Below are 16,525 nucleotides of genomic sequence, written 5' to 3'. Positions count from 1 at the left end.
TGTGTGTGTGTCCGTCCCCAGCACCATCATTAGGTCGTAGGCAGTCCCAGTGTTGGGGGTGTAGCTTGGCTGCTCCTGCAGCCTCTCAGGCCAATTTAGGTGGAGAAAAGCACTTCGATCCTGGCCTGCAAGTCTGAGGGTCCCCAGCGGGAGGCAGCGCAGCCCTGCAATCTATATTGGATTTATTCCTTTCCCATCTACAGGCCCCACACACCCCACAGAGAGGAAGTCTCAACTGCACTCTCTGTCCCCCTTAGACAATATGTTATGGTACACACATGAGTACACATAATAGTGTAAACACACACAGGCACACACATGAAGGCACACACTCACGGACACCTACAACCTAGTCTATCTTCAAGGCACACTCCTCCACAGCAAGGAAGTTATCACCGCACACTTTCTGTCGCGGTGGGAGCTGCACCAGGGTCAAGATATACTGAGATTTGTGACAGACAGACAGAGACAGAGAGACAGTCGGAAAATCACCCAAGCTTGTCACATACTGAGTTATTTGCGGCTGGCCATTGTTTCTCTCATACAAAATATTGTTCAGATTTACAAAGGCCAAGGTGTAAAATGCATTTTTTATCACATTAAAGCAAGAAAAAAGAATTTACATAAAACTCAGACAAGGTCAGGGAGAAACGAGGTTCTTAATTTAGTCTAATCAACTGTCATTTGCATCGCGCCATTTGCGCAAGGTATTGCCACTAACTGAATAAATGGACTTCTTCAGACTCAAGGGGGGGCACTCCGGTTTTGATAAGCTGGCAACATAACTGATTTGCATATATTACTTTGATTATCTCATTACTAGGATGATTCTTGTGGAATTTTTGACACTCGCGCAATCGAATTAAAATTAAGGCACGCAATCAATAAAAGGGCAACGCGGCTGTGAAAACACACTGCGCCCCAGGTTTGTATGGTCAACTAGCGACGATGATGACGATCATAATGGTGACAACTGTTATGGTGATGATGAAGCACACGATGGGTGATGGTCATGATCATCATGATGATGATGATGATGATGATGATGATGATGACCTCTTCAGCTCGCGAGCTCCTGGACCCTAGCAGTAGGTTTACGAGAGTCTTAGGAGAGTCTCGGGCTCTTGATTCCTATGATCAAAGCAGTAATCAGTGGAGACAATGGGGGCCGTGAAATTGCCGCTCTCGTGTGGGTGACCTATCCACCCGCCATGAATCCAAGAGTGGCCAGCAGGCGGCTCATGCACCCCCCCCACCCCCACCCCACCCCACCCCCCCGACCCCCTCTCAATCGATAAAAGCGCTCGCATCTTTCCTCCAAGTCAATCCATCTGTGGAATGATGAAATCGTGCGTAAAGACGCGCGGGCCTCGGATAATTTTGCAACGCGCCAGCCGCGATAAGCCGCCACACGCTCGGGGAAAGGCAACCATGAGAGCTATCAATTCTGAACTCCAGAGTATAATCAGGTAGCCAATCATCTGTCACCAAAACCTTCAAGTTTGGACTGATGAATGACCCTGAACGTCGCATTTATTGTTTGGTTTCATTCCAGTCGCTGTGTGGCGTTAACAGCGCACATCTCTTCCCGCGGTTTATTTTGTGTTCTAATGGCAAAATCTATAATACTACATTATGACAAGTGGCTCATTTGTTGCCACACACAATTTGTGTGAGGGAAGAGGATTTTGAACTCCTCGTCTCCTCGCCTAATAGACTCTCACACGTCTGCACGCACGAACCGGGAGCAAAGGCAGAAGTCCACGATTGAAATTCATGATGTAAATAATTATAGGCCTGGAAATTGATTTCCTTAGCACCTTCTCCAGCAAACGAGGCCTCCGAAATCCCCCTCCCAAAGAAAGCTACTTCTGTTGAAGCATTAAGTCATTAATTATTTTCCTTACATAAGGACAAATTATCGAGTCAGTTGAACGAAATTAGAACCCTTTGTTTCTGAACAGACCGCATTACCGCTGGAAATTACGGATGATGGCTGCGTGCGCGCTCGCCTTTGTTGTTTCGATCAGCGCCTGTCGCTCTGAACTCGCGCTAACAAAGTCATTAAATTGACTCCCTCTCGCTCTCATTATGCGGGCTGTTAATAACCGCTAATTAACTTTGCTTACGCGCGCCTTAAAAGCCTCCCTTCCCTCCCAACACATACCCGCTCCCTGCTCTCTCTCCCTCTCTCTCCCTCTCCCCCCTTTCCTTCTTTTTCCTGCTTGGCCTCTCAAGCAGAGCAAGTGTCCAATTATGTCAGAGCGCAAGGATAGATGGAGGAAGAGTCGTTGAGGCCAGTTTTGGCTGCATATTAGAGAGCACTGTTTCCACATGTTGCACCGGGACTTGTGTAACGACGGACTACAAGTTAAGACAGCATTTCTGCTTCTTGTTGCTGCTGCCGAGGCAGGATGTCTCTCTTTCAAGTTGGATGGGTTTCAGTTTGAATTGAATAAGACATAAGAGGCTTTATTGTCGTTGCACAACCCCTGCCAGCATTGCAACAAGATTCTTAGTAGTCCTTGTTTGGCAAAATAATATAACAAAAATAGTCAATGTGCAAGATCAAACGGCTCCAGGAAACTATTGACACAGAAATCAAAGTGGTGGCAATATATGAAAATTACGGTGAAAACAAATGCCAGTCATTCAAATCAAAATCGCGGTTTTAGTGAATCAGTGTTCAACAAGCAGCAGCATTAAGAGGTGGTATAATAGTGGTTGGGGGAGTGAGTGTGTATTGCAACAGTTAATTATGAGTGTGTGTCCAACACCCTTCACACAGTTTGACAGCTGGAAGAAAGGGATGTACAAGCTGTTATTCTTATAAATGGAATTTCTTCCTTCAGGAATCACACACAGAAACGCACTTGTAGTCAGAAAATGAGGATCAGCGCGGAGGTGTTATCGGTACGCGTAATACAAATGTGGACGGTGTCAAAAGGTCAGGCATGCTGTTCTTTCTGTCTTCACATGACAAGAAAGTTATTCAGGCAGTTAGATGTTTTATCCAGGAGATGGCGCCAGTTGAATGACCTGCAGAAGGACGCACACCCCCGCTGGCCTCAGATGGTGGACTTTATTAGTATCGCGGCAATGGCCTTCAAGGGGAGTGGATGACACGTGCGCTGCAATAACGACGGAGAACACCTTGCTGCACCAGGCCATGCTGAAATGTATGCCCTCGTAAGTGCCTTGATTACCTGCACGAATCGTTTCATTGAAAACGAAATTGGAACAAACAAACGGCCAGGGTCCGTGCACGTGGACGTCCGGGGCCGACACTGTGGCAAGGTAACAGTATCCGCGCGTTAAAGGAACAGACGGCACACAACCCCGTGTTTCCCCTGGATATTATCAAGTTAGGATGTTATGAAAATACAGGGGAGGCGGTGGCGAGGTGGTGCGGGAACGGAAGGCGGCCTCTTTCCGCCATCTCTTCACCTGCACGTCAAATAGACGGAAAATTGAAAATGTGAAAATTGCGCTCAGGCTATTCCGTCCCCCTCTAATGTATGCGCGTAATTAGTGCATTTAAACAAAGCGCGGATGTCCTGCTGGCTGAAATGGCGGCTGACATCTCTTTTTCCACAGGGTTAATAACAGTGTGCGGATAAATGAATCAAATTGTGGCCCCCAAATTACAGAGCGACTCTAAATACCCGTCTGTATTACGCACGTCTGTTTGTGACCGCGCAGGGAAAAGGCATAACATTTTATATTGTTATTACACTCATTACATTGATTTGCGTGCAAATAAACAAGCTCGGAAGTTTGTGACACCACAAAAAAGTTGCAGATGGATTAAATGTGACACCATCCGTGAGGTTGCGTCTCCTTACAATATTTCCCCTTGCGTCCCTGTGCTGTCATCAAACATTCTGAGGAAGTGTGCAGCAGTGAGGTTAACACAAAAGACAAGGCTTTTTTTCTCCTCTCCATTTGGGATATTACTTTTGCAGATATAAAGCACGCATTATGTTCAACTTTTTACAAGGCTGTTTTGAAAAAAGAAAAAAAAGATATATATGAAAGCCGTGTTAGCAGGGTTTACCTGCACTAATACTAAGCGAATTGCACCTTAACTAAACTTTGCAGGGATCAATTGAGCTCTTATTCCAGTTCCAATCAAAAAAGAGACATGTATCTAGGCTTTAAAATAGTTTTTCTTATTTTCTTTTTATAAGAAACTAAAAAAAAATGAACAACTTGTGCAATTTTCTGGACATATACTTCATTGTTATTTTTCGTTTTCTGCGAAGCTCCGGCTGGGCAGATACATAACTGGAGAGAGAGAGGGAGAGAGGGAGAGAGAGGGAGAGAGGGAGAGAGGGAGAGAGAGAGAGAGAGAGAGAGAGAGAGAGAGAGAGAGAGAGAGAGAGAGAGAGAGAGAGAGAGAGAGTAAATTGCAGCTTGGTGAAGTTTTTTGGATTGAATTCTGAAAATGATCCTTTTAACAGTGATGGGCTCTGAGGCGAGGATAGGGGTCATGCCATTCACAGCGGGTTAAATAGACTTTCATTTAAAATTACGTTCTCGATCCATCTCTCCGTCTCTCCCCCTCTCCACGGCGGAGTCCCCGCGTGCTGTCGCGGCTCCCCGTGCGGCGGCTCATCACCGCCGCGCCACCCTCACTTTTTAAGTCAATCCACAACTCCAGCAGAGCGCACGCAATTGGAAAGAGAGAGAGAGAAAAAATGAAAAAAGATAGAAAGATAGATAGATAGATAGATAGATAGATAGATAGATAGATAGATAGATAGATAGATAGACAAAAAGCAACATTAGCTATATTAATATTTGCTCTTCACGTTTGATATTTATATTATTTATGAGGCTCTGACATGGCTCCAGCAGGTGCTGCCTCTGGCTGAACCAAAACCCCGCGCCAGATTTTTACATGTTGGCACAAGGATTGAAGAGGCTGTGTGTTTTATGGAGACAGTTCAAACTTGAAATTTGGAAATAATAATAATAATAATAATAATAATAATAATAATAATAATAATAATAATAATAATAATAATAACAATAATGATATTAATAATACATGGAAATAAATAATGGATGGAACATTTTTAAAATATGTCAAAAATATACTATATATACAAGCTATTGAGATAGCCTGGAATTGTTAGCCATAAACAAAAAAAATATATAAAGTTGACTTGTGTAGCTATGCATGATTTAATAGCACACACACAAATCTGTACAAATATGCTGCAGAAAGGACCTCTTATTTTCCATATTATAATTTATATTTCTCACGTTATAGCGAACAGAGTGAGTGTAACCCAGCGTAATAAACTAAACTGGCCAAGTGGAATTCAGATATATGGTATTAAAAAATTTTTTTCCTGTGTGTTTATTCTGACTCGTCACAAATGGCCAGTTTTAGTTTTTCTTTGCCGGGTCTCGTGCAGCTGATAGTTCTATTAATTGTTTGGGCGCATTGTACCACACATATTCGCTTTTATTCGTTGCCAATCGTGATAAAAGGTTTGCATGAAAAGGTAAAATACAGTTGTGTTGTGGCTCAACTGCAATCGCGTCAACAGACACGCAAACACGATCGCATTGAAGTCAGTCGGCCACTTTATCTGCTGAGTTCGTTCCACGAAGGAGGGATAGAAAAAAAACAAAGTCCATGCCAGCTTTTGTCGCCTTTCCCTCAAATTAACTTTAATCGTAAAATATATAAAGCGGGCCTGCGCGGTCTCTCTCTCCACACACACAACTTACGAGCCAATCAGGCGGCGCAATAACCACCTCCACGTCTGCTGAGCGCAGCGCGCAGAGCGGAGCGGCGCCTGGCAGAGCGGAGCGCAGCGCGCAGCGGCCAAACCTCTGTCTGTCATTAGCTGAGAGGGTGACAGAGGAGTGACGGGGGGGAGAGAGAGAGAGAGGAGCGGGAGGGAGGAGTGAAAGGTCCACACCGGCCTGAGAGGACAGAGGCAAAGGAAGGAGAGCGCCGGACCAAAAGGAAGAGAGGAAGAGAGAGAGAGAGAGAGAGAGAGAGAGAGAGAGAGAGAGAGAGAGAGAGGGAGGGTGTGTGTGTGTGTGTGTGTATGTGTGTGCGCAAGTGAGTGAGTGAGCGCGTGAGTGGAGTGAGAGAGAGGTAGAGAGTGGGAGACTGACAGGCGTTACCGAAGGACGAACCGAAGCGTCGACATGAGCGGTCAGTTTGAGGAAGATTTCCACGACCGGGGCGAGAGGAAGAGCAGTAAATCCCCGACACTGCTCTCCTCTTACTGCATAGACAGTATTCTGGGCCGCCGGAGTCCCTGTAAGGTCAGACTGATCGGTGCGCAAAGTTTGACGGCTCTGCCCGGCAGAGGGGACCAGGACAAGGCGGCAGACGGTGAGTCCACTTTCCGGCGGCAGCCAAAAAAAAAAAAAAAAGATAGACGTAAATATTGTTTGGAAAGCTGTAGAAAAGAGAAGCAAGCCGATTTACTCCCAGTCTGTCAGTAATTGGCTCCGCAGGAGTTGAAAGCATGAAAAGCTTTCCTCTCGTCAAGTCTTGAATCTTGACGTTTAATAAAAAAGTGATTTCCTCCCATAAAATCGTTTCAAATTATGGCACGCAACGTGATCATTTTAGTTATAATTATTATTATTTTTCTTTCTGGATTTCCTCTCAGGTCCAACGAAAGAGCAGCTTTCCCTGAGCGCTGACATGCACCTGCCCCCGAAGCTCCGGCGGCTGTATGGCCCCGGGGGCAAATACCTCCAGGAGCACGCAGAGAAGCTGGACAGAGAGCGGCTGCTCCTGGAGCAAGCCGCCGGCGACGGCCTCAAGATCAGCCAGGCGCCGCAGGTGAGCATCAGCCGCAGCAAGTCGTACCGGGAGAACGCGTCGCTGAGCCGGGGTGAGGGCGACCAGAGCCCCGGGGAGGCCTCGGAGGACGGCAGCCTCGGGCTGGTGGAGCTCGGCCCGCTCAAGTTCGAGGAGGACGCGGGGAAAGAGGAGGAGGGCTGCGGGGACGCGGCCGCGCTGTCCCCGAAGGACGAGGAGAGGGAGAGCTTGAACGCCGGGGATGGAGACGTGAGGGACGGGGAGGACAGCGTGTGTCTGTCGGCGGGCAGTGATTCGGAAGAGGGGATGCTGAAACGGAAGCAGAGAAGATACAGGACTACCTTCACCAGTTACCAGCTGGAGGAGCTGGAGAGGGCTTTCCAGAAGACGCATTACCCCGACGTCTTCACCAGGTCAGAAACGTTCACGCGGACGAAATGTCACAGCCGGAAAATATCGTTTCACTCACCTCGCGTAAAAGTACTTTCAATTGTAATATCCCGCCGTTAAATAAAAAAAAAAACTATTTCACAACAGCCGGTGGATAGAAATAAAGACGGGGCAATCGCAGGCCTAAAAAAAATGAAGAAGAAACATACATATTAAACGTAAATAAAATAAAACGTAAATAATTATATTGTAAATATGATTATTATTATTATTATTTTGTAATTATTATTATTATATGTATTTTACATTCACTTTTAGGAATGCCATAAAAGCTAAAATACTCGCAATGTCTTTTAAAAAAAATAATAAAAATAATGCCATACATTGGGGTGATAATTAACAGCTTTTATTTTAAAATAAACACTTCCCTGCCCATAAACATTTTTCCAGACTCAGTCACAGTAATTCCACACGTCTGTAACAGGACACTGTGCGGATCACAGCTCATAAAAATGCCCCAACACTAAACCCGTGCCTTGCATATGTGAACACAATAGGCCTGTAAGTGCTAATACATGGGGAGTTTTTTTTTTTTTAAACGGACAACTGCGGTGTTATTGTCACAGAGAATAATTAGGTGGTGCAGTTCAGGTTACCTGCTGGACATGATACTTCATGCACAAAGTCAGGGCCTATAACCTTAAGCCCAAGGGCAGGTGTACATAGACTGGGTGGAATGCTTTGAATATATAGATTTTCACAGGTTGAAGGTTGAAAATTGCCTTATATAAACTCCAAACCTTTAAAAAAAAATCATATCAATCTTCGTATGAATTAGCATATTGATAATTAACACATTCACTTTATTCCTGCTTTTTTTTCTGATACAGAATATTTGTCACACCCGTAGGATTATTCATATTTTCCAATCGATTTACTTTAAGGCGATTTGTAGGTCTAATTTGAACTGCAAGCCCATCTTGGAGCTGGAGGGAGCGTCAATTGCTTTGTGGCAGGCTAGTTTAGATGTCATTATTTCAGCCATTATGTTGTTACAGTGACAGGCCTTGGCTAAGGAAAATCTAACAATCACTAGGCCTATTTCTTTCCATCGGTGACAGGGAAAATAGAATATGGCTATGGCGTCTTTTCTTGCACTTCGTGCCGAGGAGGAGAAGGGGGAAAAAAAATCAAGCCTATTTTGGTCGTCTATTGTTGACAGTGAACAACAGGAGGGGACAAAACAGCAATTCTGCGTTGCTTCCAAATGGTGGCCTGTAACCTTGAATCTTTTCTTACTGTCTCTGTCTTTTCTCTCTTCCTCTTTCTTTCCCTTTCTCTCATTTTTTTTTATTCTCTATACAGAGAAGAGCTCGCAATGCGCCTGGATCTCACCGAGGCCCGCGTTCAAGTAAGTGGCTCCATATTTATCTTTATCTCAAAAGAGAAGCCTGTGACTTGTAAATCAAATAGAGGCGAGATGGGGAGGGGGAAAAAAATAAAGCAACATCCTCTAATGTTTTATCTCTCCTCTATAAAATGTTTCCCGGTGTACAGTGCTGGATAATAACCGGTGATATGCGTCACTGATTGAGGATCAACGATTACGGGCCAATTTGAGGCAATAATTTATTACAGTAAAACGTGTTAAATGGGAAGGTCTTTCCTGTTATTGAATGTTATTACACGCGAACGGGGGACGTTTTAGAGGCAATTAAGCGGACGCTGGCGATTCATAAAAAGCTCACTTAGTGCAGGAGCAAACACCGCCTGTATTGCTGGGATGAGGTGGTGTTTGAATTCCCATCAGAGGGGACAGATAGGGGGCGAGGCCGAGATGTGTGTGTGTGTGTGTGTGTGTGTGAGAGAGAGAGTAAAAAGATGTGTGCAGGAGTAGGAGGGAAGGGGTGGGGGGGGGGGGGGGGTGTAGAAAGAGGGGAGGGATAATGCTATTTGATTTCCCATTATGTGATTGCAATAGACCTGCATTGATCCGATGCTTTGCACTTGGGAGCGAATGAGAGACCATTAAAGGTGTTTGCTCCCCTCCCTCCCCATCTCGCCCCCCCCTCCACCCCCCCCAGCGCTCTGAAAGCGTGGCTTGCATGTCGAAAGCTCGGGCTCATAACCAGAGAGACAGTTCAAACACGGTGGAAGCTCCGAGAGGTTATGGCCGACGGTAAAACAACAGATGTCTCTTTAGGGGGGGGGGGGGTGAACAAATCACTTAACGGGCGCCATCAGGAGGTGATAAAAACTCATAAATTCCCGAGGGGCTGTGTAATGCTAAACAGCCCTCTGGGAATAATGCACGCATGTGCGTGTGTGTGTGTGTGTGTGTGTGTGTGTGTGTGTGTGTGTGTGAGTGTGTGCGCGCGCGCGCGCGCGCGCTCAGTCCCTGTCGCTCAAGTCCGCTCGTTCAATCTCCTTCCACATGTTGACATTTTGCTCATTGTGAGAGACCCGTGCTGCTGCAGAGCAAACCGGCTGCGTGGGAAAGTTAAATACTCTCCCGGATTGGAAAGTCACTTGTTCCGAGCGTCTCTTTAAAGAATTTAATTTAAAGCGCATTAATTGTTATTGGAGCCGGTTCAGCGGTAATTTTCTGGATCTTTTGTTAACACCGCTCTTAATTATGCCACCCCCCACCTCACCCCACCCTGAAGCCCATCTGAAGGGGGGGGGGGGGGGGGGGGGGGGGGGGGTGTTAATTAGACAGAAAGTAGATTTAAGAGACCTTGCATGTAATTACCGTTGACTTTCCGCCTGCTGGCCACCACCTGAACTAGACAACTATTATGAACGGTTAATGTCACTGAAGCACCACTGTGAAACACTTGAGTTTTAATTATGTTTCAAACATTTTTTTTTTTTTTTTTAAAGAAAAGCCACCTGTTCAAGATGATATCATTTCAAAGTGTAATTCCTTTACATCCAACTGTTTATGTGAAAACCACGCATGGTATCTGGATGCACTATGAAGGCAGAACATATGACATGGATGAGAGCTCAACGTAAACGTTTCCGTTCCAGGTGTGGTTTCAGAACCGCAGAGCCAAGTGGAGGAAGCGTGAGAAGGCCGGCGTGCAGGCTCACCCCTCGGGCCTGCCCTTCCCGGGCACGCTGGCAGCGGGCCATCCTCTCAGTCACTACCTGGAGGGAGGGCCCTTCCCTCCTCACCCGCATCCGGCCCTGGAGTCCGCCTGGACGGCGGCTGCGGCCGCGGCGGCGGCCTTCCCGGGGCTGACCCCGCCGCCCCACAACAGCTCGGCACCACCTCTGGCCACCCCGCTCGGCCTGGGCACCTTCCTGGGCACGGCTGCCATGTTTCGCCACCCTGCCTTTATCGGACCCACTTTCGGCAGGTGAGCTGGACCACTTATTTCTACCACAACCCAACAATCTAGGACTCTAGGACTATGCGAAGACGCGGAAAAACAGAGTAAATGACAACAATTTTGCAGTCAGGCACGAGTATGGGGGGGGAAGAAAAAAAAAAGGCACGGCCGCAGCAGAGCTTAAAATAAATTCCTGGCACATCTCTAATGACTGACAGTAATCCTCAGTCACACTCCCTGTTTATCTCAGTGTCTGATTATAAATATGTTATACTGCTAACCATTCACAGTGGCGTGTAATCACTCTGTCAGATGCCTTAATAAATTAACCAAACATGTGATCCTGCTAGACAAGCTGTGAGGAGGGGTGACACCACACACTCCATATGCCACAATTATCTCCTCCATTATGCAGCATTATTAACCGTGTAATCCCCTCGTTGTCTTTTATATCAGGAAATGAATCCAGGAGAGGGTTTAAGACTAAATTAGCCGAATGAAACCAAGGTGAAAGGAAATGAGTGTGACGGTGTTGGTCGTCCACTGCTTTCAGTGGACAGGCAGTTTTAAATGGAGCAACGAAAGAGCTGCAATAATTTTTTTTGAAACCTGAGGTAAACTTGGTTTCATTTAAATTGTGGTAAAAACTTTGCATTTTTGGTCCCTGTCCAGGCTCTTCTCCAGTATGGGTCCTCTGACCAGTGCTTCCACCGCTGCAGCTCTCCTGCGCCAGCCCGCCCCTCCTGTAGAAAACCCCTCCCATGCGGGCCCTGTCCTCCCTGACCCTTCCTCTTCTTCCTCCTCCTCCACCTCTTCCTCAGCTGCAGCGGACCGCCGGGCCTCCAGTATCGCCGCGTTGCGCCTCAAGGCCAAGGAACACTCGGCTCAGCTCACCCAGCTTAACATCCTGCCCACCGGAGCCGCGGGGAAGGAGGTGTGCTGAACACTCAACACCAGCTCTAAGCCTCCCCGTTCCGGGCTTACGTCCCATTCCATGACCCCCCCCCCCCCCCCCACACCAAACCAAACTCCCATTCATACCTCCTGAGGCCGATGTCCTGATGTACCCCTGCTCCACTGTCCCGCTTACCTCATGTATCCCCAATTAGCACAACCAAATTCAGAAGAGCACTGTGTAAAGACAAACGTGTGTCTGTGTGTGTGTGTGCGTGTGTGTGTGTGTGTGTGTGTGCGCGTGCCTGGCGATTACAGGGCCATTGTTTCACACTTTCCTACAGGACAATTTCTCAACCTAACGATCAACTGCAAAAAATTAAGATGCAACATGGACTATAGAATTGAGGCTTTTACACTAAATTCAATCCATCTCTTGTGCACAGCTGTGAATAAATTCCTTTGCTTATTCCTAATATCATTGAGCACAAGCAGGAACTCCAACATTGACTCAAGTTCAGTCGGCAAAACTTGTATTTTAGTCGAGTACTTCCATTTGCACTTTACTGATAAAGGAAGAGATTTATATTTTATTCCAATTCATCATTTGGCATTATTCATTCTTGTTTTGTTTTTTTTAGAATTATCATCATTATTGTCTAATTAGGATTTTAAATACAGAGTATGTTTGCTGCTTATATAAAATAGGTTTAACATTTTTGTTAATAATGAAATAATAGTATGATTGGCAGCATGACACTGCGGGCTCAGTTATAATTGTAGCTGAATATTTACCAGTGATTTCCACACGCACACACTTGACAGCTGAGGAACCGCAGGGGAACCCAGACTTTTAGAAAAAGGATCCTTGTGTTACTCCAAATGTGGCCAGCATGAGTGCTCGACATTAACACTGCTTAATCTGTATGCATTGATGTGGGCTGAGCTGGTCTGCATCTACCACAAAGGCCACTTGGAGGGCCTCCATCCCCCCCACCCCCCCCTCCACCCCTCCACCCCCCACCTCTCCTCACACACACCCCTGAACCAAAGGAAAACTGTCCATAGACCTTCCATATAGCCTTCTCTGCAAGCCTGACTCCTCTCCACTGCTCGCCTGTGCCTCAGTCACTCTCAGCGTCGCACTCATGTCCATGAAACCTCCCGTCCTGCCTGTGTTTTCTGTAAATTGACTCCCAACTTTGGTTTGACCCCCCACCCCCCCCCCACAGCAGTGTATTACAACCCGAGTGTGACTCCGTAGGATAGGTGAGCATTGCTGAGATCGGAGACGCGTCTCTCGACCTGACTGTGTGAAAGAGAAACTGTACATAATGTGTAAAAAAGAAGAGGAGAAAAAAAAAAAAAGTACATGAAAAAAAACCCAACAAAACATGATGATTTTCAAAACAAGGTCGTGTATATTTCAAAAGGCCTTGTTTTGATGATTTGCACTCGGTGTAGTGTGTAATGAATGTGTAGAATTTCACCTGTGTTTATGAATTGATAGGTTTTTAGATAATTATTTATGTCAAAAAAACCTTTACCCCAAAGGAAAATGAGTGAAGGAGTTTTTGTTTTTCTTATTAAGTGATTGTAAGTTTCCTGGTTTAATAATGCTAATTTGAATAAATTACACTGGTAAAATGAGTTATCCTTTATTATTTCAAATTCCTTTAGGACTGACATATAGGCCTTTAAACCAGGAAAAAAAAATGCAAAATAGAATAATATAGAACTATTAATAAAAAAAAAAGGTGTTATGAAAAAAAAATGTGCTGTTTGTCTTATATTGGGGGGAGGAAGAGAAAACGAGTTTTATTCTCAATAGTGCAGCGGAATGTGAAGTAGAAATCCCTCCAAGCTTCAGTAACAGGTTGCCTGATGTTGGGAAATGCCTGCAGGCCATGTGTGTGAGAGAGAGAGAGAGAGCGAGAGAGAGAGAAAGAAAAGAAGAAAAGAAGAAAAGTCTCCACCTGCACTGAGGTGTTTAATCCAGAGCGCTGCGGTGCGTCTGTCCTCCTCGGGCCCAGTTGACAAAATACTGACCATATATTCATGAGCTTAATCCTCAACATGTGAGACGCACCACAATGGCCGAGGGGTTTTCAATTAGATCGCCCACTTTATCTTGGGGGGCCCCGTCACAAAACTTCCTTTAAGACCCTTTAAAGGCGCTAAATTGGTCTTAACATCTGTAATGCCATGTCGGTGGAAGCGAGTCCCCTTTGTCATTAATGAAGTAACAAACCACTTCATCAAGCGGCTTTCACACACACACACACACACACGCACGCACGCACGCACGCACGCACGCACGCACGCACGCACGCACGCACGCACGCACGCACACACACACACACACACAGTTAACCCCCCCTTCATTGGCTCTCACTTCTGATGCAGAACTATTACAGCAATCAATGCATCTTCTCCTCCGTTTGACCCGTCCATGGTGCCCGACCAAACCGCGTGAAATTACCCTGCGGATTAAAGTAGCCCCCCCCCCCCCCCTTTTAAAAAAAAGAAAAAAGAAAAAAAAAATATATATTATTGTGTGCATGTGTGAAAACCTTTCTCATTCAGGTCTTACACCAGTTAATCACTCAATTTAATCCGAACGAGCTCACCTCAGATGCGACGCGAGTTTATCCAGAATGCATCCGGCTGCGCCTTGGTGCGTAATGCAAAAAAGAAAAAAAAAGAAAGAAAAAAAGAGAGAGATAAAAACCAATTTCTTCCGTCATAAAGGATGTGTGAGACCTCCATGTGTTTTAAAATTCCCATTCTTCCTTGTGAAGCCCAGTGGAGCGTGTGTTTTATTCCCCCTGTATGGTCCCTATATGGTTTTGATGAGATTGTCTGGGCCACCTTTAATCTTATTGTGAATATAACTAATGAATGGCAAACCAATTTGTCCCTAATATCTGGGGAATGCCGGGAGGCGGATGACCTGCTGGGAACGGGGCTTAAACTTTCTTTGCGGCGCAAAAAGGCGAGAAAATTGAAATGCTGTTGCAGGGGCAATGGCTGTGGGTTTATAAAGTCACACTTGTTGGATGTGTGCTCTCATTCATGACAGGTCTGCGGTACTTGGGATTAGGCCAGGAGGTTCTTATTGCATGAATGATCATGGTAATGAATGTTGATAAATATATAAAAAAAATGTGAATAACAGTCTGGAGTTTTTTGGGTTTTTTTTCCCTGCCCCGGCTTTTCTTTTTGTAAATCTGCATGATTGGGTTAAAGCAATGCACATGGCCGCCCCTCTCAGGTAAATCCAGGTGTCTGGAAAATATCCCCCCCCCCCCCCCCCCCCCGCCTCCAATGCACCAGCTTGTCTGCCCATTTTCATCACCCGGCCTGCTTGGCTTGATTTGGCCCGTGATTTGGATTCTCCGGGGCCTGGTTTCTCCCACCACGTCCCCGCCTGAGAGAATAGGCCCAATCACTCCACAGCCACGGCCGGATCAGTGCTCGCTGAGTCCCCGGGAGATGGAGCTCTAAAAGGCGCTTTGATGAACACCACCCCCCCCCTCCTCCTCCTCCCACACACACACACACACACACACACACCTCCCTCCCTTCTCTCCAGGCGGAGAACCGGCCCCGATGAAAGACCTGAATAGCGGGGCCACGGCTCTCCGCTCCCCTCTCGGATCCCCCTCTTAATTCCCCGTCTCTCTTGCTCTCATCCAATTAGCTCAGTGTATTAAGCGGTTTATCGTCTCATAACCGCCCATTCAGCTCCAACAAGGGAGACACTTTGCAATAGGACCAGCTCTCCTTTTGACACCCTCTCGGCTGCTTGTATGTTCCTCCGCGCCATGAATAACGGGGACAGAATAGGGGACTAATTCCCTCATCAAAGCCTACCTTGTCCATCGCTGGTCAAAACGACAAGCAATAAAGCTTAACGCCACAATACAAAGAGACTTGTTCGACCCTATTAGCTTAGCAGGGTCGAATTAATGCAGGGACCTAATTTGACTGGGTTTACTCCAAAACTGGGTGCACAAAACACCTTGGAGAAAAAAAAAACCAACAAAAAAACAAAACCCCTGCAGCCTGATAGTGGGAATAGCAGGCCTGTGTGCACATGGACTGTGAGCTGAGGTTGATTAAATCTGCAAGGAGATGGAGAGAGAGAGAGTGAGGGTGGGGGGGGGGGGGGACTTAAAAAACAGGCTAAAGAAGCAGAGGGAGAGGCAGTGGGGCTGATGTGATTTAATAAATATGTAAAGTTATGAGCAATAGGCTACAAATGCATGGAGACACTTGCTCTCACTCTCTCTCTCTCTATCTCACACGCACACACACACACACATGCGCAGCATGTTCTATCCATTGCATAGTGAATCATGGTTTAAGTGTTCAGCCCACTTAAGGTTGCCTTCACAAGTCACAGTGGTTTGAAGTGATTTGTGAGGCGTGCAGTGTTTATGGAAATGCACGCTGCAGGATGGAGTAAAAAATCCCTCGACTGTATTAACACAAAGGAGGATTCTTGGAGGAAAGGAGCTCAAACACTCCAAGCACTGAGTTACATGGTGATCTTTACCCACAGCAGAGTAAATAGACACTATTTAAAACTAAATTGCCGCTAAATTGCGGCACATACCAAGAGACAATGCATATTTGAGACGGCGCCCTTTCGGTGTCTGTTTGCAGTGCATTGGAGGACACAAACTGCAAGGATGCACCTGGGTGGTGCACCGGTTTGACTCCGGAGGCCAAGAGAAAGACATTCTGGAGTTACATCACCCTCGAGTTTCCCGAAACTGCAAACTCACCAGGTTCTGAATGAAACGGCACCTTTGCGGGAAATCTGTTGAGATTGTAGATTTAAAAAAAAACAACAAAAAAAAGACGAGCCCGTCAGTATTTGGTGTCTCTTTTGCATAAAAGCTGCCGTGAAATCTACTCGCAAAAAAACCCAACAAACTTCACCTGATGATGGAAGCCTTCAAAAGAAAAAGTTGTGATCAAATCTTCATAGTCGTTCTCAATACGTGTGCAACAAGAACAGCCCATTGCTTTTTGGATTCTCTGTGAGATGTACTGAGGGGAAATGGAGAAAACTCATTTGAGTATGACCTCA

At 46.1% G+C, this 16,525-nt stretch overlaps 1 protein-coding gene across 2 annotated transcripts; it reads left to right on the top strand.

Moving 5' to 3' along the window:
• The first annotated feature begins 5,932 nt into the window (after positions 1-5,932).
• On the top strand, positions 5,933-14,512 carry arxa (aristaless related homeobox a). 2 transcript variants are annotated; one of them, XM_080514889.1, is made up of 5 exons: positions 5,933-6,364; positions 6,648-7,215; positions 8,558-8,603; positions 10,226-10,557; positions 11,352-14,511. In XM_080514889.1, the coding sequence occupies exons 1-5, from the start codon at positions 6,175-6,177 to the stop codon at positions 11,431-11,433; spliced, it is 1,218 nt and encodes a 405-aa protein (XP_080371015.1). In that variant the 5' UTR covers positions 5,933-6,174; the 3' UTR covers positions 11,434-14,511. The 2 variants fall into 2 exon arrangements, with proteins under 2 accessions (XP_080371015.1, XP_080371016.1); XM_080514890.1 differs by having other exon boundaries at positions 6,123-6,364; positions 11,203-14,512.
• The last annotated feature ends 2,013 nt before the right edge of the window (positions 14,513-16,525 follow it).

This window comes from Blennius ocellaris (genome assembly GCF_963422515.1).
Source record: "Blennius ocellaris genome assembly, chromosome: 19".
NCBI lineage: Eukaryota > Metazoa > Chordata > Actinopteri > Blenniiformes > Blenniidae > Blennius > Blennius ocellaris.
This window is presented reverse-complemented; position numbering and strand designations above follow the sequence as displayed.

What these genes read in the sequence shown, in the direction of transcription:
- arxa (XM_080514890.1), top strand. Translation starts at nt 6,175, where the DNA reads ATGAGCGGTCAGTTTGAGGAAGATTTCCACGACCGGGGCGAGAGGAAG. An exon ending in CCAGGACAAGGCGGCAGACG is followed by an intron (nt 6,365 to 6,647) that starts GTGAGTCCACTT and finishes ATTTCCTCTCAG; the next exon opens with GTCCAACGAAAGAGCAGCTT. An exon ending in TACCCCGACGTCTTCACCAG is followed by an intron (nt 7,216 to 8,557) that starts GTCAGAAACGTT and finishes TTCTCTATACAG; the next exon opens with AGAAGAGCTCGCAATGCGCC.